General features: G+C 41.5%; 1 protein-coding gene across 1 annotated transcript; it reads right to left on the bottom strand.

Annotated features, from left to right (window-relative positions):
• Positions 1-8,969: 8,969 nt before the first annotated feature.
• On the bottom strand, positions 8,970-10,392 carry LOC147465940 (geranylgeranyl pyrophosphate synthase, chloroplastic-like). The gene has a single exon (XM_086522838.1). It carries the CDS (start codon positions 10,233-10,235, stop codon positions 9,096-9,098), a length of 1,140 nt encoding a protein of 379 aa, XP_086378964.1. The 5' UTR covers positions 10,236-10,392; the 3' UTR covers positions 8,970-9,095.
• Between the last annotated feature and the right edge of the window lie 14,175 nt (positions 10,393-24,567).

Here is a 24,567-nt window from a genome sequence, read left to right as displayed (position 1 = left end):
TCATCCAACAAGCCATTAATGATCTTCCTTTGTAAGATATCTCTCTTGGAATGCACTCATCCTTGTTTGTAGAATATCCATGATTGCAAGTTAAGCCAATTGAAAGAGCAAGACAACTAGGAACCTCTAAGCTATTTCCATGAGAAGCTCTGGGCCAACTATTTAATATCAAAGCTACGTGAGGTTGGGCAAGTGTACAAAGATTTGGGTCATCTAAGATACTTGCATAAGAATCTCTAAGCCATTTGGGTATGTGTAAATGTTAACTATGACATGATAAGAAGCTCTAGGCTGTTTGGTATGTATGAATGCCAACTATGATACACCATAGTAAGCATGTGTGAATGCACTTATTGTGGATTATATCAAATATGAAATCTATTGAGACGTCCAACTCAACATTACTACTCTTGGATGAGTATCATTGACAATCATCATCATTGGCGTGCTTTGGTGGATACACATATCTTTGCCAGTGATACTATAGTTGGACTACACCAATTTGGTCTACCTACTACTATGATGGAACACTTATCCATCTAGATCACTCACTAGTAGTTCATTCTAGACCATTGTATTAGTTCTCTCTTGTGTTGTGCTTTCCCTTTTATGCTTTATAGACTTCTTATCTTGAGGTGTGAAGAAAAAGAAGTAGTAGGTTTGCCTCCATTTGTGTGTGTGTGTGTGTGTGTGTGTGTGTGTGTGTGTTTGCAAGACCTCAAGCTTTCTCCTTCTCTATCTCTTAACATGGTATCATAGCTTGGTTATGTTTGAGGAGGTTGGAGATACAAGATGCTCACACCCCTAAAAAGGCTTGGGATACTCTACTATCATTGGATGTGACCAACACAAAAGCAAGGAAGCTACAATTGAATAATGAGCTAAATACAATGCAGAAGAAAAACCTATCTATCAATGACTATTTGCTAAAGATAAAGAACATATGTGAGTCCCTTGCAGCAATTGGTGTTACAAATGATGATGACGATAAGTTGGAAGTATGTCTGTGATTCTTGGGTCCAAAATACAAACAATTTAAGAATGGTATCCATTTTTGAGAAAACGTTCCCACATTTACAGATTTGGTGTCGTTACTAATTGTGAAAAAGAAGGAACTTGAGGAAGACTCCTCTACATAGGGTGGAAATACTTCTAAATAAGTCCTCCTTAACAACAAAGGAAGAGAAAGAGGACACAATGCAGATCATGGAGTTGGTCGAGGAAGAGGCAACCACCAAGCACAACAACAACATGATGCTTAAAGACTGAACATAGGTGGTCAAGGAAATTTCTGAGGCAAGGGGATTTGATAGATGGTTGAGCAGGGTTTGTAGGTTTAACTCTATGGTCTCTTTGACAAAGAGCATAAAAAGGATTGAAAGTTGTTTGTGTAAGGAAATAAAATGGCTAGAATGCTTACTTTGAATGTAAATGTACTCGCGGTGAATGCTGCCATGTTTGCACAAGGTGTATGCATTGTTGAAGCTATTGAGATTTGGCACAAACGTATTGGTCATGTAAAATTGCAAAGGCTGAAGATGATGTAAACTAAAGAGATGGTTATAGGTTTGCCAACCTTTAAAGCTACTAAAATGTGGAAAAATGTGTGGCTTGTTAGTTTGGAAAGTAGGAAAAAGCATACAAGGAATGTATGTGTCTATTTCATGAAGGAGAAAAGTGAGGTGCTTATATTTCAGAATTCAAGGCTTTGGTTGAAAAAACAGACTAGGAAACATGTAAAGTGTCTAAAGTCAAATGGAGGGGGCTTGTTGAGGTGTACGGGTTCTCCACCTCTTGTATGTATAGCAAACCACACATCTATGCTCACACACTCTTTCTGTCACTCACTCTCTCTCCCAACTTGTTTCTCTGCCGCCACATCCCACATGTGGTTTGAGATAGTGCATCAATTCACAGCATGTTTGGTTGTGTGACATGGTGTGTAGTGTGTTGTATGATCTTGTCTTTGCATCCTAGCCACATACCCGCTAGGTGGTGCCCCCAATTTCTCTCTAGATAGAGAGTCTTCCCTTGAGGTGATAGGGGGCTCTGGCTAGATGGAGGTGTAGAGGCCACCCCCACCCAACTGAAATTTCCCACCATCAATATCATGTAAGTAAATGGGTGTAAGCTAGGGCATTGCCCAACAACCAAGTTCACAACATGGTTTTGATATGAACACACTATATGTCAATATGGTTGTCCAATTGAGATAGTTTGAGATCATGGAATCCATTTTATTGATGAAACTATTCAACTTCTAACTAAAATCTTCTCAATCAAGCATTGAGAGTCTATATCGTACAATCTCAAATACAATGGATAGGCTAAAAGTAGCAACAAGACTATCAAGACCATTTTGATTAAGATATTTCAAAAGGAGCCTCACACCTAGGATGACAAGCTTTAGACAACACTTTGGGAGTACATAACGGCCTATAAGATTACAACTAGAATGACACCATTAAGAATAGTGTATGGAAGTGAACTAGTGGTATTGATGGAATTTGTTGTGCCCAGTCTGATATTGGCTATAGATCATGATATGGATTGCACGTCAACGCTGAAGCAGAGATTGGATGAGCTACTTAAGCTAGATGAAATCATACAAAGAGCTATATTAAAACAACAAGTAGTGTGCAACAATGAAGGAACCATTGGCATGATAGTAAGTTGAAAGTAAGGGAGTTCAAAAAAGGTGACTTGGTTTTGTTACATCAGTCAAAGTTAGGCCAAAGAAACCCAATCTGAAGATAGCATGGTCAAGGCCGTATGAAGTGGACTGGGTTTTCTCTAATGTCACTGTCAGACTAAAGGACTTGTCTAGTAAACTAGGGGTCTATAATGAAACAAAGTTTGAGCTATACTATTCCAAACGAGCAGCACTAGATCATCAAGCCACTAACATATTTAACTCTAAAAGCCCTCCACTGAATATATATTTTAGTAGACCAAAAGAGGTTAGAGTATCTCATGACATTTATCCAGAGAATGATATGAGGGTTTCCAAACTCTAGCTTTAGCTACCATATAACTACAAGAAATAAGAGAAAGACGGGAGGGCAAGGTCATAGGGGAAGTTTGAGGTCTCAATTTTATTTTGTAAGAAATTGTAGAGAGAGAAAATACTTTTCATTTTTCAAAATGTGAACAAGAAATTTTAAAACCCAAAATTGGGGAAAAGATTCCACAATTTTACAGGGGTGCATAGGATGTCACTTTTTGGGGCCCACATGTAGTGTCGTTTTCAAGTCTCTTAGGAATGTGCCCCTTTCCCAAAAATTCTCCCTCCCAATGCACCATTTTTCTCTTTTGGTCCAAATTTTAAATTTGTCTCTGCTCATTTTTTCCTTTCTCTACATCTTTCTCTGCACTATATCCAACTCATCATCTTCCCCATATCCAAGTCTTGAGCATGAATCTTGCTAACAGAGGTATATATCATCTCCATGTTGAGTTGGAAGATGAATATTCCCCTCTCCAGAAAAGGAATAGGGTTTGTGAAACTTCTCCTTCTACCATAGAAGCATTGAGTTTAGAACAAAAGAAGCACATTGACCTATGGATGGATGGTAGATTGTATCCCATAGACCCTATCACCAAATACACCCCACCATTTTTCAATTTTTCTTCATTGATGAGATTTGTAGACGATATGGTATGAAAGGGCTATTATGCTATACCAAAAACCTTGCAGCAATGAGGGAGGACATTCTTAAGCTGAAAAGCCATTTGCTACTACAGTTGAAGGATTCTCTTAATCATCAGCTTCAAGAAAGCAAGGAGAAGGTAAAGAACCTTCAAGGATTGCTGAATGCAGTCAAAAGAAAGAAGACAGAGCATGGGCTTAGACAAAGACAAAGGAATTTGAAGAATATTGAGAGTCTCAATCGAGGAGGTGGAGGTTGCAGCAGAAGGATCGAAGCAACAAGGTAAAATTGTTTTTTTTCCTTCAAATTGTTATCTTTGTCTTGCAAGTTGGTATTTTTGGGTTCTATAGTCTTTGTTTGTGTTTACCTCAGGTCCTTAGTTCAACTAGATTGTTCACAAGGAAACATGAGAGGTGCATCACAATCATTTTCTGAAGTGATTCCACATGTTGTTGCTGGTAACCTATTGGATGAAAGAAGATTTAGGGTTGCTAGAAGAAAATGCATCAATAGATTTTTGCAAAGTTCTAATTTGGATAAGGATGAAGTTCAAGGCACTATGAAAAAAGTTGGAATCAGTAGGACATGTTACCGAAAGCTATTCAAGTGACTTAGTGATTCATAAAGGTTTATACAAGAGTGGAAAACTGGAGCTAGAGCTAAAAGGGCACAAAGCTAGAATAGAATAAAGATGCTTACATCAAAAGAGTGATAGTAATCAAGAATGGGAAAGATGATGGGACGTGGGGATCTAAGGATTTCGTCTAACATTTTCGCTTAAAACAGGAAAACAATCTTTTGTCATATCAATGTATATGGTTACATGCATACGTTGCAAGAAACAAAAAGGAAACACTTCTAACCTATTGTTATTATCCATGTCAGGTGTAGGACAAGGCTCTACCCGCTAGTTGCATACCTTAAGTGTTGACAAGGCAACACCTCCACCACATGCCTCTATCTCTTGTTGAAGTTTACATAATCCTCCATATCGGGTTTAAATAGACTGGGTGGGAAGAGTCTACCTCAATCGGCTTCCCAATTTGCATGAGATGGTGACGCTTGAGTGGTCACTTCATGTGAACTCTCAAGGCCTAGAGAGAGTGTAGGCAAGTGTAGGCCCACTTGCTTCCACCAAATGCTTTAGGCTTTGTAGCTTGGACTTTGCGGTTGATGTAGTTGACGACTCTTGTTCAATTGTTGGAGAGAAAACCCTTGGTGCTAAACAAAATTTGATTGATGTGAGAGCGTTGATGCGGTTCTCAAAAGCAAAAATCAATATCCTTTCTTCACCTCTTTTGTCAACATTCATTGACATAATGCTTTGGTTGCTAGCAGTGATCAAATCTCGTAGCCCTCCCCTTTAATGCTCTTGATTTGTGATTAGCACAAGCAATGCGAGATGGGGAGCTTGCCTCTTGGATCTCGATAATACTACAACCTGGCAATAACACTTCAATGAAGGCCTTCAGTGCTTCCGTAGTCTCCTCTTCTTTAGTCCTCCAGTTTAAAAACTCCCATAGCCACTAGTCCATGATTGATGGCATGCATAACTACTCTCTATTGACTGAAGGTCTTTGCAAAGACTTCCTCAGTGGGGGCACCAAATGAGAGGCGGTGGTGCAAGATAGACCCAGTGACCTCAACACCAAGGCTAACACATGATGGCCTCATCACGAAAGACAAACAATAGGGGACACCACCTAGCTTGAGGTGCAGCTAGGACGCAGGGTAAGCATCAACACACATCCAAGGCACGAAACTACTCACTTCCCCACTCAAACACAACCAAAGATAATAGACTCTAGCCACTCATGGTGAATTGAAGTACACGCGAGAGTCAAGGATAAGAGGAAGGAAGGAAAACAGGCGGAGAGAGAGGGAGACCCAAAATGATTATACTAAGCAACCTGTCATAGACCATGGATCACAATAATCACACAAATATGCATATGTATAAAACACAAGAGAGTGACTTGAATCTACAAAATGAGAGAATTCCATTATGGTGGCTCAATTGTTGATGTAGATGTGTACGTCGAGATGCTTTACTACCACCGGATGCGTGTTGCCATAGAGGATCTACGGGCCGTGCTATTCCACAAAGCCTCGCCAATGGTGCTAGCGAGGTTCTACGGCATATGGTGCATCGAATGATTAGTGCAATCTATACATGCAACATGATAGAGAGTGTGATGGTGTGATAGTTGTAGTTTGTGCTAATCATTGGAACTGTGACATCGTGAGAGAGAAACTTATCTAATGCATGGTGCATAATAGGTGCTCTATGTTGAGAATATAGGACATGCCAACGGCTGGCATTGTGATAGTGTGTGTGATCGTGTTTTTTCTGTTCCCCTTTGTGTGATGGCAACATCTCTTTATATAGGGAGAGAGGGTGAAATTTCCTATATTTTCTTATTGGGGAGTGACCTACACCATGTGACTTTGGGTCGGCCATGTCTGCTAATGCTTGTGACAGAGGTCCACAGAGAGAAAATAGTAGATGAAGAGAGAGATGGAGAGGGGAGTAGGATAGAGGAATGGGGTTTTTACAAGGCATACTAGTCGTAGCCAACTTATTGAGAGAGGGAAGAGGGGCTTAGTTGCCGGGGGTGGCTTGTCGCTTGTTGGAGAAGATAAACCCGCCTTTTATAATGGTAGTGGCTCTAAATTTGGCCAAGACCTCATTTAATATGGTTTTGTCCCTCTCACTCATGCACTTGATTCCAAATCTAGAGTAAACAACAATTCTGCTTTTAATATAAAAAGAGAGATCATGAGGGGTGGAGGTGGAGTAAAAAGATGATTACGACGTTGATGTCGCCATTCAAAATTAAGGAGAGATAGGAATGGCCCACCTAGTTGGTGCTTCCGTAACTTGATGCTTTGCTCGGGCATGCCTTTTCTTACATTGTGTCATTTGCAATAGTCATAGTCGAGTACCTTTGCGATCGATACAATTGCCATCATTTCATCGAAGCCATTGGCGCGAGGCGCATATGTATGAGAGCATGTGTATGTGTGCAAATGATGGTGATTGTAATTTGAATGTTTTCAGCTTACAGGCTTATATGTGAGTGTTTGATGATAATTGTGAGAGTGGGGTGTGTGTTGATGAGTAGGTGTTATGTAAGTGTGCTCCATATCAAGAAAACCATGTAACCCAAGCATCTACATCAATGGGTCCATACACTCGAATAGTCAGTCCAAAAAGAGCATTTAGTTCAAATCCCAATGGAGAGAAGTAGATTCCATGGCTTCCTTGCCCATGTTTATCTACAAAAGTCCACTTGTCTCGCAATAGCCACACCCATGCTGGGAAGGGTGGCTATGGTGCTTGCTTTCCTATCTTGCTTGAGAGCCCAAATTGAAGAAGATGCCTTGTTGCAAAAATTATCAACCAGCTTGTATTGAACTCAACAATTATTGAACAAGGAGCCATGGCATTCGAGGAGCAAGTGAGCCCCATTCACCCCACCACACAATGGTGCCAATCCATCCCCACCACTCCATTCAATGTAGTCATACCCGCATGCAGGCTTTTTCAAATCCATGTGACCTGGCAACCAACTACCTTGCAAATGTTCGTGGACGGTGAATCTGACATGGAACGCCTTGCCATCGCACTAGGGATGTCGCGTGGCTGCACATCTAACACTTTTGTTGCTCAGGTGCACCCCACAACCCAGTGTGGCACCCACACGCATTCTCAGTCACATCACGAGAGAGAGAGAGAGAGAGAGAGAGAGAGAGAGAGAGAGAGAGAGAGCTCGTCTTCAGCAGGTAGACATTCTCTTTCTAATGTTTCGTGTATACTTCTCACAATGGTGAAACCTTTTACCATCCTACGAATCTGGAGCATGATACCTCCGTCCAAAGAAAAACCTCTGCAATACAAAACCAACTTCATATTTAATGAACAGTAGCAAACAGGCTGCTGCAACTTGAACAAATCATTTGACACCTCACCACTTTAACTCAACACTTATCAGCCAAACTAGCCATGGGAGTAATTTTTGTGCACTTTCATTTGTTCGAGTCATAGTACATCCATGCATACACCCACAGCGGCACGTTAGTCAGAAAGCTGGCAGATTTCATCCTCACATCAAATCCTCATCAACATGTGCAGCGTTGTCTTATTGAACCTGAATTGCGTGCCGCACAAAGAATTGTCAAAATTGCATCAATTTCTGCTACCACTCACAAAGCAATTCCTCACCAGTTCAATTTTCTAGTCTGAGCATATTTCTTGTATGCATATCTCAGCCATAGAATAACAGCCACTACCAGGAAGTACAGCAGCTTCACTCACTTTTGTATGAAAGGAGTATCAAGAACAGCCATCCCATAGTAGAAATATCACAAACTCCTGCCCAAGCTGTAAATATGATGAAGCCTGTTCTGCCAAAAACAAATTCTGCAAATCAACCCTTCATCAAGAAGCCTCATAAGTTGCCTCGTAAATCCCATATTGAGACGAGCTTCCTGCTAAACGATAAAGCCCCAATCGATAAACCAAGCTCAAGAACTCGACACTTAAAATGGAGTAAAAGCTGTTGCATGAACCTACAACAAACATAAGCTCAAGAATACTATTTTTGCAGGCAGCCACAAACTTCTTCAACTCAAAAGGGAGCGTGTTCCCGATCCATGACAAAAGACAAAATAATACAAATAATTGAATTATGCTCCAAAAGATACATGCAATTGTCAGGACATTGTTGTCACATGAAACAGAATTTCAAATTCACCTGGGTACCACATATGTTCTTAGCCACAAACATCGTCCTCAGACCCAAACCATTCACCTGTGCACATCCACTGTCAAACTTTAATAAGCAACATTCCTAGCATGAGCACAAGTAAGCAGATTTCAATCATAGCCTGATTGTGGACCATAAGACACTTCTAAGTAACCTGTCGTAGTGTTTGGCAGCTGTGCATGATTCTTGATGCATATACAACAAACCCCCCCCCCCCCCCAAACCCAGGTGGCCCTGCCAGGTATACACATTGAGAGATCATCCAAGCAGTAATTCATGCACTAGGCTCGGTACCCAGGTCCAAAATTCAATACTTATGACGTGCCAATCTGGGCATCAAAACGTCCACCCAGTGAGTTCCGGCAAGCAGACATAGCACCTTACTACAGCATGGGAGCGTGGGCATGCTTGTGCACTCACACATTCTGTAACTAACAACACCAAAAAGATACAAAGCCAATTCAACTGGATGACAAGCCTATGAAGCATTAGAACATAGGCATCAGACTGTATTCCAGCACATCACGGAAAAGAAGGATGAACCTTGTCCTCAGTAAAACGCTTTACTAATCGCCAGAAAATAAGATCCGAGTAGATGTTGATTATTTTAAGAGTGACATCAAGTAATATAAGAATTAAGCTAAATTCAAATGAGCCAAATAAGTGTATGACCAGTCTAATTTTGCCGACTGGCAATATATTCTGTGAGTCCATACAAAGGAGCCGCTTTGGCTTTGTCAAAGTCATTAAGCTGAGCCAAAGCCTTTTGTTTCAGCTCCAGAGCAAATTCCCTTGCTTTATCAAGCCCAAGGAGTTTTGGGTAGGTGGCCTTGTCTGCAACCAAGTCCTTGCCCGCTGTCTTTCCGAGCTCTTCTGATGACCTTGTGACATCCAAAATATCGTCTACCACTTGAAAGAGCAGTCCATTACATCGAGCAAATATCCTGAGCTTCTCCACTTGCTCATCTGCAGCACCTCCCAAGATTGCTCCACTCACAACCGAGCATTCCAGTAATGCTGCAGTCTTGTGCAGGTGAATAAACTCCAGCATTTCAAGATCCACAGTCTCATTTCTTTCATTAGCAACATCGACTACCTGGCCCGCAGCTAGGCCTTGAGGACCAATGGCCTTGGCAACTTCTGCAATTACCTTGACAACTTTGTCTGAGGGAACTCCTTTGGTGTCTCTAGCTATGTGCTCAAATGCAAATGCGAGCAGTGCATCACCGGCTAGCACTGCTGTGTATTCACCAAAGACCTTGTGGTTTGTAGGCTTTCCGCGCCTGAGATCATCATTATCCATGCAGGGAAGGTCATCATGGATTAGTGACATTGTATGAATCATCTCTAATGCACATGCAGAGGGCATGGCCATGGCTTCCGTCCCTCCAAAGAGCTCGCATGCGGCTATACATAACGCTGGTCTTATCCGCTTTCCTCCAGCCAGTAAGGAGTAGCGCATGGAGTCATGAATCCTCTCTGGGGAGCGCATTGGCACGCACTCCTCAAGGGCTTTATGCACAGAAGCAGCCTTGGATTTCATGTAGGCCTTGAAGTCGAAGACATCAGGTAGGGTTTCTTGGACTCGTTCTGGGGAGATGACCTCATTGGCGAGGGTCGCCACAACAAATGCGGACGGTCCCGGACGATGCAATTGGAAAGGGAAGAATGGAGACCTTGACGAAACAGAGAAGCCACGGAATGAAGAAGAGAGGAAGGAGAGGTCAATCTTACCTGTGTGGCCGGCGGCGATGCTGTTGGAGAAGGCGGATGAGAAGGAGGATGAGGGTACCATAGTGGCAGAGGATGCAGCCATGAGTGGCGAGGAGTCAGCTCGAAGCGGGGAGGGAGAAACCCATGAGAGCTTGGCCTTATAGAGGAACTCAAGATGCTGGGGATGACAATGGGGAGCCTGTAGAGAGATACCCTCGTGGCCCGGCCCGCTAGTGAGAAGAAAGGACTCAAAGGAGCTTACCAAAAATTGTGCTCGTTAACCTTTTTAGGCGATGCTGAGTTCCATTTCCAGATAAAGGAAACAAAAGTCTTGATTGCTGCATTGAGCATGGGTGCCCACGTTGCAAAATTTTAAATCAAATGCGAGCACTGAGCATCAAATTGACAGCAAAAGGGTAGTTTTTCAACATCCAAAGCTCTCCTCACTTCCCAGCCACCAAGAGAGAGAGATAGCATGCGCATGTGTAGATAGGTTGCCGTTTAGCAAGCTCAAAAGGTGCAAGCGGCCCACCACCACCAACTCACCACGCCCATATCCATATCCACCACTTGTCTCAACGGCTACATTGGAACTTAGCAGCCCAAGCCTTGACGATCGCGGAGGACCTTCAAGTAGCGGTAGGCTTAATCATTGGCATGGATGTTTTGAAAAGCTATTTTATTGCTCTGGACCGTGTCAGAGACCTCTTTTCACTTTCTCTCTTCTTTTCTCTCTCTAGAACATCATGCATGTGCTCAAGATTAGGAATCGCTCGGACCGGTCACTAATTGATCGTTTCTTCACCGATGATGTTTGCATGTGCATTTCTCTCTCTCTCTCTCTCTCTCTCTCTCTCTCTCTCTCTCTCTCTCTCTCTCTCTCTCTCTCTCTCTCTCTCTCTCAAAACAATCATGATCTCTTGCCCTTAGAGAAACAAAGTTCATAATGGTGAGATCCACCAATATAGGGGTTGCTCACCATTCTTATTTATGGTATATGCATAAGTTAATACTCCCTTTGCCCTCAAATTCCCTAAGCACTCCTCCACTATTTCCCATCTATCAAGGCATTATGCAGACTAGTATGGCCAACCGCCTTCTGCGTCTCTCTCTCTCTCTCTCTCTCTCTCTCTCTCTCTCTCTCTCTCTCTCTCTCTCTCTCTCTCTCTCTATTTGTGTATGCTATGTTTGCTGTGTGGTTAGGGCCGCAGGAAACACTACCGAACTCATCTACTTGCGACACGTGGCCGGGGGGAGGGGCCAGAATTCCTTCCTGTTTTATATATGCTATAGATGGGTAAGATGTTTAAGTACTCCCTCCTCCAATCAAAACGAGGCCATGATGTGCACTTACATAGCTTCCTCTAGCCACACACTTCAACAAAAACTAGTAGATGGGAAGATGCGAGTTGTATAATCCTTAATAACCTCATCCAATCGCGTGTACAAGCAGCAAAAGAAAAATGCTTGTTTTTTAGTTCAAGCAACACTACATGGCACTATGCCACCCATTGTAAAATTGTCAAGTGAGATCTTTCAATATACAAAATGATAAATCAACATTTCTAATATGTTGCCCTTGTCCTAAATAGAGCAAAGAAAGTAAAACCAAAATATATCTATATCTTAATCTAGAGGTTCAGGTTGGCACTCTTTCTGGCTCGGAGGTTGAAGTTGTCTACCTTTTTATTGGCTCAAAGCTTCAATTCGGCCCTTCATCGGTTAAAGTTGTCCACCTTTTTTATTCGCTCAAAGCTTCAATTTGGCCTGTCATCATGACTCACAGGTTGGACTTTGAACTTGGTTGTGAGCCTGTTACGAGACTGGGCACCCTCCTGTTGTAGTGGTTAGCTCCAATTGGGATAGCTGGCGTAATGGTTAATTATGTGCTGTCTATTTATTTTCTAATTGAGTTGATGATGATGATTTTGTAGAGTGGAATGCGGGGAGTTGATGAAGAGGCATCGGCAATTACTCTTGGCCATTTTATATTTGCACAGTATTTGAGAATCTCAGTTCAATAAGCCACTATGGCTCTGTAAATATTTGTAGAGGGAACTCCCCTTATGGGTCATGCAAGAACTAATGAGCTTCACTCATTTACAAAAGTGAAGTGGTTGTAAAAAGAGGGACCTCAATTTTTGGCACCTTAAACTCAAAAATAATATATTAAATACCAACTCCACAAGAGAGGTGCAGTGGAGTTTGAGGTTAGATTTAAGCCTTTCTCTTGCAATTCTCTTTTCTACTCTCTTATTCTATGTTCTATTTGCTGTGTACTCTCTAATCTAGTCTCCATCTCTTACACTCTCTTACAAGCATGTCTATGTCAATTCTATGTGTGTGTGTGTGTCATAGTCTAGGTGTGTGTGTATGTGTGTGTGCTTGGAAATTGAGAAAAAAGAGGGACAGGTTGATGGTGATGTTTTGGAGCATGTGTTGAATAACTTAAGCAGCCGATCTCCCCCTCTTCTCCCAACAGTGGTATCAGAGCGAAGGTTCCGTTCACTTGGAGTAATTATGCGAACAAGAAGACTCGATTTCGTCAATCAAGAAGCTATGGTTGCAAAAGCCAAGGTACACTTGGAAATTTTGATACAAATTTTCATTAAGGAATGGTAGAATTCGAGCAAGGATCAAGGAAATCTATATCGCCACAATTTAAAAATCGGCAAAACTTTGAAATCTTGCCTTGAAGACTCGAAGGTCGAAGAAAAGAGAGAAGGGGTTGAAGAGGCCAAGAAGTCCTTGATAAGATCTGGGAGCGGAGTTTGGGAGAAAAGTTTGTAACCAATCAAGCGAGTCAAGGTTTAGTTGTTGGAAAGTTCACGGTGGGAACAACCTCCTAAGTAGAGAAAAGAAAGCTCTGTACTGCACCAAATCGGCCGCAGCTGCATCCGTACGAAGTCGCCCTGGGCTGCTGAGCATAATCTTTTCCTTCTGCAGAGGCCGAAACGGCCCACACAGGGCGCTACATCTCCATCTTCACCTCGTCACGTCATTTTCGGCTTCCTGTTCACTGGTCGACAACGCTATTGTTGCATGCCTTCACACCTTTTGTAAAAAGGTGAGGCTCAAGTTAAAAGACAATGATTGGCCGCCCAATTGCAATTAAAAAGAAAAACAAAAACCTTGCTTAACCTCGATTCACCCCCTTTTGCTCAAGTTCACCACCAAGTGAGCTATACCCCTTGCCTCCACTTGACCGGTCTCCCAACTCAATCGGGCCTCCCCCATTCGGTCACAAGGGGCTATTATTTTCCAAGAAGCTCGACTTTCCCTTCTTGCAAGTCACTGGTCGGCATTGGCATGGAGAGATTCCCATAGTTGCCAAAAAAAAATTACAAAGAAAAATTGTCGGCTCTTGCACCTTACTTCCTCCTTAACACCAACTATCTCAATGGAGTTGCAAATTTATTTACCGAGAATCTGAACATTATCAAATTAATCAAAAAATTTCTCACTCATTTGAATAACCTGCGGACTCCTCTTCTACAAATAATATTGTTGTCTTCTTTCGGGAGGATAAGGGAGATCAGACGCCACGCAATTTGACTCACCTCACAGACGCACCATCGGACCACTCCCTTTTCTGGCAATTTCCTAGCGCATCGCCATTCCGGACCGGATGTCACTGCATTTTTTTAGCTAAGTACATTACATTTCTGTTATTTATTTTACTGTATCTGTAAATATCACCAAATAGCTCTTTTTAAGCATTATCATTAAAAACAAAAAAAATAAACAATCAAAAGAAATAAAAAAAGAGAGAAAAATATAAAAACACGCAATCATGGCACACCTTCCTCAGGCACCCACGATTGCGGAACAACTTCAAAATTTGCAACAGTCCCTCACATATGAACGCATGCGAAGGCAAGAACTTGAAGATAAATTATTGCATTCTGCACGCATCGAATCTGCACCGGCACCCAAGAAAACAAAATTAATAGAAAAGCCTTCACTTTCAAAGATTTTAAAAAGTACCATGCTTTCAAAGACCTTTAAAAAAGCCGTACTTTTTTCAAGAGACGTAGATTTGACAATTCTCCTATAACTGCTCAACCTCATACAAGCAACAACAACAACAGCACGCAGCAACGACGCAACCAAAATTTTTTCAACCAACGTCCTCCTCCAAATTCTAATGGTAACAAAAAGGTGAAATGTTTTAAATGCTTTCAATATGGTCACTATGCTGATAAGTGCCCAAATGGTCCTGCTAAGGGCAATGTTCAATCCAATGGCCATTCCAATGGAGTTAATAGAAATTCAAATAAAAAACCCTGCAACAACAACCGCCCCAACGGAACCTCATCGAAGATGCTTCTCCCGACGACAATGAAGTGGAAGCTAGCTACGGTGAGGGATATGATCCTGATTATGATAACGATGACAACCCCTCCTCAGGTACTCTTATATCTCCTCACACCTTGTTTAAAGTGCAAGGTACTGTTAAGGGTGAAACTGTCACCATTCTGTTAGATGATGGTAGTAGCCATGATTTCATTTCCACACGTTTGGCACAGCAACTATCTCATTCTGAAATCTCATCACCTCACAAGGTCAAAACTGTTTTGATAATCAACGTTTTAATTGTAAAACCCAAGTCATTGTTGAAGTTTGCATTGGTGAATTTACACAAGCACGTACATTTCTGGTAGCACCATTGCATGGTCTTGACATGATTTTGGAAATGCCATTTTGTCATGAATTTGACCCGTTGATTAATTATAAAACACGTACAATGTCTCTCACTCATAATAATAAAAATTTCTCCACCCAAGCAACACTAGCACATCAAAACTTTCCACTCCTCTCTCACACTCAAGCCAAAAGAGCAATTCGAAAACAGGGGAAAACATATCTAGTATTGGTAAATCAAATTTCTACTGAGACTGAAACTTCACATAACTCCACACACAATGAATTTCTCTCACAATTTTAAGATTGTTTCATGCATGATCTGCCACCTGGAATTCCACCATCACGCCTAGAAGACCACAAAATTGTCAGTATATCGGGTAATGAACGTCCTTGTAGAGCACCTTATCGTGTCAATCCAACCACACATAGGGAAATACAAACTCAAATCACTGATTTACCTAATCCGACCTAGTATTTCACCATACGGAGCTCCAGTACTTCTTGTCAAGAAGAAAAATGGAACCTTTTGTATGTGTATCGACTACATGGCTTTAAACAAGATCACCATTAAGAATAAGTTTCCTATTCCTAGAGTGGATGATATATTAGACAAACTGAAAGGGGCAAACATCTTTAGCAGAATTGACCTTAAATCAAGGTATCATCAAGTCAAAATGTTTGAACATGATGTCTACAAAACTGCTTTTAGAACACAAACTGGACACTATGAATTCCTTGTCATGCTATTTGGTTTGACAAATGCACCAGTCACCTTCGCACGCATGATGAATAGAATTTTCATTGACCATCAAGATTTTGTGATTGTATCTTTTAATGACATTCTGGTATTCAGTAAATCTGAGGAAGAGCATAAAGAGCATTTAACACATATATTTGATCTACTTGCACAAAATCACTTGTATGTGAATCCTGAAAAGAGTTCATTTTTCCAATCTGAAATTGAATATTTGGGACACATTGTATCGGGTAAGGGATACATGTTGATCCAAAGAAAATTGAAGCCATTCAGTCATGGCCTAGACCCAAAAACTTGCATGAGCTACGTTCTTTTATTGGTCTTTGTAGCTATTACAAAAAATTTGTTCGTAATTTTTCTTACAAGTCACATTATTTGACTCTCCTGTTGAAGAAAAACACACCTTATGAATGGACCGATTTGCAAGAAAGCTCATTTAATGCACTTAAACCGCTTTGACTAATGCACCTTTATTGCAATTGCCTGATTTTCAAAGACCGTTCTTTGTAGTAGTCACTGATGCTAGTGGAAAAGATATCGGTGCAGTCCTTATGCAAGATAACCATCCAATTGCTTTTGAAAGCCATAAATTCAAACCTTCTGAATCAAAGTTCAGTACTTATGATAAAGAGTTGACTGCTGTGGTACATGCATTGAAAATTTGGAAACACTATGTAATGGGTACTGATTTGATCATTAAAACTGATCAACAAAGTATCAAATATTTACTTTCTTAGCCCTTAATAGATGATAGACATATTAAGTGGGCCGCTTTTATTCAAAGTTTTCAGCCCAACATTCAATACCAACCTTGTAATGAAACGTTGTAGCTGACAGTTTGAGTAGAAGACTCTCACTTAATCATACATCAACCATTACAGGAACCTCATCTGACACTATGCCTGACACTTATGCACATGATGATGACTTCAAAACGACATGGTTGCATATGCTTGATAATTCTGTGCACACATTTCTAGAATACACTATTCAAGAAAACTTCCTTTATTTCAAACAAAAATTGTGTGTGACTAAACCTTTCCGTACATTAATTATTGAAGAATCGTACAAACCACCCTATGTTGGACATAGAGGATTTGCTGCAACTTTTCAAAATTTATGTCGTGATTTCTATTGGCCTACTATGAGAATTGATGTTAAAGAGTATGTCTCAACTTGTTTAATTTGTCAAAAGATCAAAGCAGCTATAGATAAGAAATTGGGACTTTTACACCCTCTCCCCATTCCTGAAAGACCTTGGCAACACATTTCAATGGATTTTGTTACTGGTTTCCCACTCACAGTGCACAAACATGACATGATTTGGACTATTATTGACCATTTTTCTAAACAAGCATATTTCATTCCTTGTAAGAAAACACTCACAGCACATCAAGCTGCACTTTTGGTTCTTAAGACTATTTTCCCACATCATGGTTTGCCTAAAGTGATTATTTCTGATCGAGATTCAAAATTTTATAGTGCTTTTTGGACTATTGTGTTTGAGAATCTTGGCACTACACCACTTGACTTCACTTCTGCATTTCATCCTGAATCTAATGGTCAAAGCGAAGTCACCAACTGTACTATTATTGACTTGTTAAAGGCTTATGTTTCTTCTCAACCTAAGAAATGGGATGATTACCTGCATATTCTACAATTTGCATACAACAACACCACTCACACTGCCACGGGTAAATCTCCATTTGAAGTTGTATATGGTCACTCTCTTCCTACTCATGCTTCATGTCTTTCTAATGTTGTGCCTGCCGCCGCCACTGATGATTTCACTACTGACTTTCATGAAATTTATGCAAGTGTGCATTCTGCCATTAAACACTCACAAGAGCTTTACACCAAGCATGCTAACAAACACCGCAAGGCACACCAATTCAAATAAGGTGATCATGTTTTACTTCGCATTGAAAAATGAAGGATCAAAAGTGTTGATACCAATGTCTTTGTTAAGCTTGCTCCTCGTTTTTATGGACCTTTTAAAATTTCAGATGTCATTAATGATGTTTCTTTTCGTTAAGACTTACCTGCATACTGGCACATTCACAGTGCCTTTCACATTAGTCTTTTACGCCCATTCAAAGGACCCCTACCTACATACCACATTTATGAAGACCCACCTTCACTTGTAGACCAAGAAGAGAAACTCATCCCTGACAAAATAGTTGATCACAGGACCACCACTACACGCACTGGCATGGTTTATAACCGTTACCTTTTGACTTTCAAGGGCCACCCTAGAGAGGATGCCAAATGGATGCCTGAAAAGTTTTTTTGCAACTTCCCTGAACTTCTCCACAGTTTCCATCGCTCACGGACCAGTTGATTTCTCTATTGAGCAATTGAGGACAATTGCTATCCCTGGTGGGAGGGATGTTATGTGTCATAATAATCAATATCTAATTCTCCTAAATGATTTTCTCATATTAAACTGATCATTTAATGTGGGGAAGGCCAGGGGAGAAAAAAGCTAGAATATTGGTTAAGCTAGCAGACCGGCCACAGTAAGGATCCAAAGGAGGGAAAATAGGGATCCAAAGGGGGGGCCATCTGCAAAAGATCCATGTGCAACAATGGGCTAAAAAGACCCTAAGGTTCAGCCCAGTAAGACTTCCAAAATGCTAAGGTTCCAAAATTCAAAGGTTGTGTCCAAAGGTCAACCCTAGGGAAAATTGGATGCTTTGTGTGTGCCCTAAAAGTCTTTGCACATCCCTCCATGGGAGGGGGCGAGCCCTAAAGGTAGGGGATGAGAGAGAAATCCACACACACACACACAGGCTCCCTTTACACAAAGGGAATGAGGGACACATGTCAGCTCCCTAGGCCAGATGCCCACAAGGTGTGCCCAATTTCTATTGGATGACCCTTGAAGTGGACCAATGAGAATTAATCTAGAGTAAATCTAGTTTAATTAATTTAAAAAGATTTAATAAAAGAAACCAATGAGAATTAAGTCTCCTAGAAGAACATTGGGCAGTCTCCCAAGGGGTCCAATGAGCATTCAGGAGCCCCATGGCTTGCCTGATTCCTATTGGCCAAGAGGCAAAGGGGTCCAATTGGAGTTTAGTTTAATTATTTAATTACCTAAAGCTCTCACAAAAGGGGAAAGGGGGACACATGTCAGAAGGCTGTCACTTATGCTGCTTAATTGTAATTGGCTTGACTTGGGGAGGGCCAATAAGGCTTCAGCAAGAGCAATTAGAAAGAGGGCTCGCCCAGAGAGAGAGGGGGCTGATTTTTGCAAGGCATTATCACACACACACTCACACAAGCTCATGTGTGAAGAAAGAGAAGACTATCTCTTCCCAAACTTTAATGGAGAACTCATCACCTACTCCAAGCTTGCGAGATAGAAGCCTACATCAACACTCTCTTGGCATGTGGATGCAAATCCAACCAAGAGCCAAGCTTCAATGCATGCTCATCTCCTCTACCAAGCTAATTACTAAGCTAATCTATGCTACATATGAGTGATTATGTGAGGAGATGTACATCTTTCTCGTAAGATACTCCTTCTTCCTCTCAATCTACTCTCATACCCTGCTAGCTCTCACCATCTTCGAAGGTGTGTGAGGTCTTGGGTCTGAGAACGGGGATAATTCAAGTTGTGTTTGTTAAGTGTTTTGCTTAGTGCATGAAGTTTCCATCTTCATTGCACTAGCTAGTCTTGAAGGAACACAAAGAATTGTATTGTACAATGTCTCTCTTGATGGGAGAAACCATAATAGAAAGCCTTTTGGAGGGGGGACCGGCTCCATGAAAATCCGGTCCTCAATTGTTGTCAATAGCTTAATTTCTCTCTCTTTTGAAAGTATTGTCGATGCTATCTAACTAGGTGTTATGCTTTTTGTTGCTCTCTCCACCCAAGCACTCTTGTAATTCTCATTAGGAATCTATTCTAATGAAATGCCCACTATGTTCATGCTAATTTCCGCTACACATAAGTTATTAGGCCATTAAATGTTACATTGGTATCAGAGCTCAGGGTTTCTCTTGTCTTGCTCAAGAAGGGAGGTCCTCAAGCTAGCTACAAATGGTTGGTATTATTAATTGCCTGTGAGTAAGTAGAATAGGGATTTTTCAGCCTTGCAGTGCGCCTGCCTTCGTGGAGTTAACGGGGCATCACCGTCGAGAGCTATAGTCTTAATAGTGGAGTCCTACGGGGCTTGCCTACGGCTTAACCACTATTGAGCTATTAGAAGCTTGACAGGAGCCGGTGCTGTTTTGGTGTCAAAAGAACCTCTCTTCTATTCCTTACAATTAATGGTATTCGAGCCACGGGTACAGTAGCTTGAGTGCTTTTTCTAAAGGGGTAAAGAGGAGTAGCAACTAGGGCTTGAAGTGCCAAAGTACACCTAAAAGTTGTTAGAATGGCTAACAATAGTAAAGAGAGTGAAATTATTGTTGATAACTTTGATTTTGCTCATGAGCAAGCTACTAATGATGCTTCAATGCTTGTTAACTATCTTGTTTCTAGGCTTCAACAAGCCATGGGCAATCCATCTCTCCAAAGTGAAGTGCAATGGCAGCTCCGTGCTCATGGGATTCTCCAAGCTCATCACCATGACGAGAGAACACCTAGGAAGCCTCCTTGTGAGACTACCAAAAGAGGTCTCTCTCCGATTCGGGAAGAAGAAGAGAATCCATATGAAGGGCTCAAGAATTTACTTCTTGATGATGCATCTCCTTCCCAAAGGAGAACTCAAGAGCCTCCACCAAAGGAACGAGAAAGAAGCGAGTCTCCCGCCACCTCAGCGGAGATGGCTCCACGAAGACGGCGGGCTAAACGCTCTCCATCACCACCAAAGCGGAGAAGACCATCACACTCTTCTCCACGCTATAATTCAAAGAGGGATGATAAAAAGCAAGGGAAGAAAAAGGCGAGAAAGAGGACACCCTCTTCTCCATCTTCTTCATCCTCTTCCTCTTATGAAAGCTATGGTGAAGACGACAAAGATCAAGACAAGAAAAAGGCGAGAAAGAGGTCACCCTCTTCTCCACCTTCTTCAAACTCTTCACCTTCTGAAGAAAGTGATGGTGCAACCTTTGAACCATCAAAAAGAAGAGGCCATAGGAAATCCTATGCCGCATGGAAGAGGTCGTCCAAGTTGAAGAAATTCAAGGAGGGAGGGAAGAGCATCTCTTTCGTTACCTATGATGGTACCTTTGGTGCTACGGACAAAGTCTTGGCCTTTATCCAACAATTCGATGCGGCGTTTGGAGATGAGGGCTTCACGGAGTCCTCTAAGCTACGCCATGTAGCTATGCACTTTCAAAAGTCCGCCAGACAATGGTGGTCTAGCCTACAAGCCAACGGTGAAGCTCCACAAACATGGAAAGCTTTAAGAGCTTCCATTATGAAGCAGTTTTTGGCCACCGATGCCAAAGACAAGGTACTCACCGAATGGCAAAGCTTAAAGCTCTCTCCTAATGAATCTATCCACAAATATGTAGACAAGTTTTGGGACCTACAACTCAAAGCCACTGTCTTCAAAAAGTTGGATTTTGGAGAGCAAAAGCAACAATTTTGTGCGGGCTTAACCGAAGAAATGGCGGAGTATGTCAACTCCCAAAGACCACGTACCATATCGGCGGTAATACACCACAATATGGTGGCCTCTCGAATCAATTTCCAAACGCGGGCAAAAAGAAATAATAAGCCCTCAGAAAACAAGGGTTCCAATGAGCCTAAGGGGAAGGACAATGTCCAAAAGTCTCCTAAGGGCAACTCCAACAAAGCTAAAGAGAAGGGAGTTTACAAAGGTAAGAATAAACTCTCTCCTGAAGAGCTTGAGCGTTATCGTAAGGATAACCGGTGTTTCAAGTGCGGCGAACAAGGGCATGCGTACCGCGCTTGTCCCCAAAAGAACAACCGCCAAGATCCTCCTAGAGCTTCCTTGGTTGAAATCCAAGAGGAGGAGACTCACCAAACTCACCACAAAGGATCTCCTCTATGCCATGCTTGGGGAAAGGTAAGAGAACATGATGCTTTTATTCTCTTTGACCCTGGTTCTACTCACAATTTTATATCTATAGAGTTGGCCACCAAGCTAGGAATACAATCCTACGAGATGGGAGATGTCCTACCCGCAGACAGTGCCTTCAAGGGGCAAGAAGCTTCAGTCACTCCCTTAATCGGGAAATTGAGGCTTCATGTCGAAGGCTATGTGGACAAAGAGGACTTCTTTATCTCTCCTCTCAAGCATGAGGATGTAATCATAGGGGCACCATGGTTTGACCGCCTGGCTGCCGATGTTAAATTTCGTGAAAGGAGAATCTCCTTTAAGTTCATGGAAAAAGACATGTATATAGATGCTAAGGAAATGGGTAACACCATCCCCATTGTACATACACCATCTTTCAACAAGTCAATAAAGAGCTCTATTTCCGTGTACATGATTTTTGTTAAAGACTCTCAAAATGAACCTAATGCTTTAGCAAAAGAAAATAAAAGCAACCAAAAGGAATTAGAGTTATCCAATTTTCTCAAGGGGTTTCAAGATGTTTTTATTGACGACATCCCTTGTGAGCTACCTCCTAAACGAGGTAATGATGACCATGAAATTGAACTACTTCCAGGAAGTTCACCGCCTAATAAACCTCCTTATAGAGTTTCTCAAGCTCAACAAGAGTAGATTATGCGACAAGTGCATGAGTTAGTTGAGAAGGGTATGGTTAGGCCAAGCTCATCTCCATTTTGCTCACCTGTGCTATTACTGTAAAAGAAAGATGGCACATATCGTATGTGTGTCGACTATAGAGCACTAAATAGGATCACTATCAAGAATAGGTTTCCCGTTCCACGGGTAGAAGACCTATTTGATAAGCTACAAGGATCGACCTACTTCAGTAGGGTTGACCTAAAAAGTGGCTATCATCAAATAAGGATAGTTGATCAAGACATTGTAAAGACCGCATTTCGTACTACATTTGGTCTTTACGAATACATTGTCATGCCTTTTGGCTTGACCAATGCACCAGCCACATTCAACCGCTTGATGGAGAAGCTGTTCAGGCCTCATCGAACCTTCACTAGAGTGTTCTTTGATGATATTATCATCTACTCTAATTCATTGGAGGAACACAAGCAACACCTCCAGGTAATATTTCAAGTTTTAAGAGAGAATAAACTTTATGTTAATCGAAAGAAAAGTGAATTTTTCTTGCAAGAGATTCAGTATTTAGGTCACATTATCTCTCAAGATGGCATCCAAATGGATCCATCCAAGTTAGAGGTAATAAAAGGATGGCCTAAACCAAGGAATCTTCATGAACTAAGAAGCTTCATAGGTATGTGTGCATACTATAGACGCTTCATAGAAAAGTTCTCACAAATTGCGGGACCATTACATGACCTAACAAAGAAAAGCGTTAGGTATACATGGTCTGCTAAGGAGAACAACGCTTTTGAAAAGCTTAAAGAAAAGCTTATCTCTCAACGTGTGCTTACACTACCGGATCTCTCAAAACCATTTGAGGTCCAATGCGATGCTTGTGGTGATTGCCTTGGAGCTGTTTTGCTCCAAGAAGGGCACGCCATAGGCTATGAGAGTCGAAGGCTCGACCCTGTTGAGCAAGCTCTAGGCATATACGAAAAGGAACTCCTTGCAATTCTACATGCCTTAGACTCATGGAAGCACTATTTATTAGGGACTCCTTTCATTCTGCGAACGAATCACCAAAGTCTTAAGTACTTCATGACGCAGACCAAGCGCTCCAACAAACAAATGAGGTGGGCAAATTTCCTTTCGCAATTTCATTTTCATATTGCTCACATTGCTGGCAAGCATAATCAAGTAGCTGATGCACTCTCAAGACGGCCGAGAGTGAATGCGGTTTCCATAGCAACTCACAATGATCTATCTTCAATGATAGATGAGTATGCTATTGATCCCGATTTTAGAGATGTGATTTCAGCCCTGGCATTAGGGAAGAAAGAAGAACCATTTACTTTACAAGATGGTTATCTTCTCTATGGCAATAGACTATGCGTTACGAACTCACTACGTGAGAAAGTAATGTATGAATCTCATGATCCACCTTATGCGGGGCATAGAGGGATTCAGTCTACCTTAAAGGGAATTGAAACATATTTCTATGGTCCTACCATGAAAGTGAACATACAAGAGTATGTTTCCAAATGTGTGGTATGCCAAAAGACAAAATTTGATAGAGGGAAGCAACTTGGATTGCTTCAACCCTTGCCAATCCCTAATTCACCATGGGAGAGCATACATGGATTTTATCTTTGGATTGCCTAAGTCTATCCATGGGAATACGGGAATATGGACAATAGTAGACAAGTTTAGTAAACAAGCTCATTTTATACCTGTCAAAAAGACTATCAAAGCCCATCAAATGGAAACCCTCTTTATTTCACAAATTTTCAAGTACCATGCCTTGCCCATGTCCATAGTGTCGGATAGAGATCCTAGAATGACCAGTAATTTCTGGAAGGGTCTCTTTGAGAATTTAGGAACAAGGCTAAACTTCTCTTCGGCCTATCATCCACAAACTAATGGCCAAAGTGAAATAGCTAACCTAACCATTCTTGATCTACTAAAAGCCTATGTAACGGAAGTAGATCAAAGATCCCAATGGGAGAAGTACTTACCCTTAGCGGAGTATGCTTACAATAACATTGTACATACTTCCACGGGAAAAGCACCTTTCGAGGTAATTGAGGGAAGATCAAAAAGTCCCTTGCTACTTAAGGTACATGGGAAGATCTTCGCTATAGATGAGTATAGCCGAGACCTACAAGAATCTTTCCAAAAGATTAAGGATGCTATCTCTATCTCACAACAAAGGCAAAAGGCTGCTGCTGACAAGCACAGAAGAGCCCAAGCCTTCAAAGAAAACTATTGGGTCTTGTTAAAGTTTCCCAAGGCTCGATTAAGGCACACAACGGGCAAGAATCCTACGGGTCACCAAAAGTACTATGCTAAACTAGCAAAAAGGTACTATGGTCCCTTTCAGATTCTTAGGCCAATCAATGAGATGGCCTATCAACTCA

The sequence above is a fragment of the Adiantum capillus-veneris genome, chromosome 1, assembly GCF_014529385.1.
Source record: "Adiantum capillus-veneris isolate H3 chromosome 1, ASM1452938v2, whole genome shotgun sequence".
NCBI lineage: Eukaryota > Viridiplantae > Streptophyta > Polypodiopsida > Polypodiales > Pteridaceae > Adiantum > Adiantum capillus-veneris.
The sequence above is the reverse complement of the archived record's forward strand: the minus strand, read 5'-3'. Positions and strand labels throughout refer to the sequence as shown.

Excerpts from the sequence above, each read along its gene's own strand:
- LOC147465940 (XM_086522838.1), bottom strand. The coding sequence starts at position 10,235 with ATGGCTGCATCCTCTGCCACTATGGTACCCTCATCCTCCTTCTCATCC.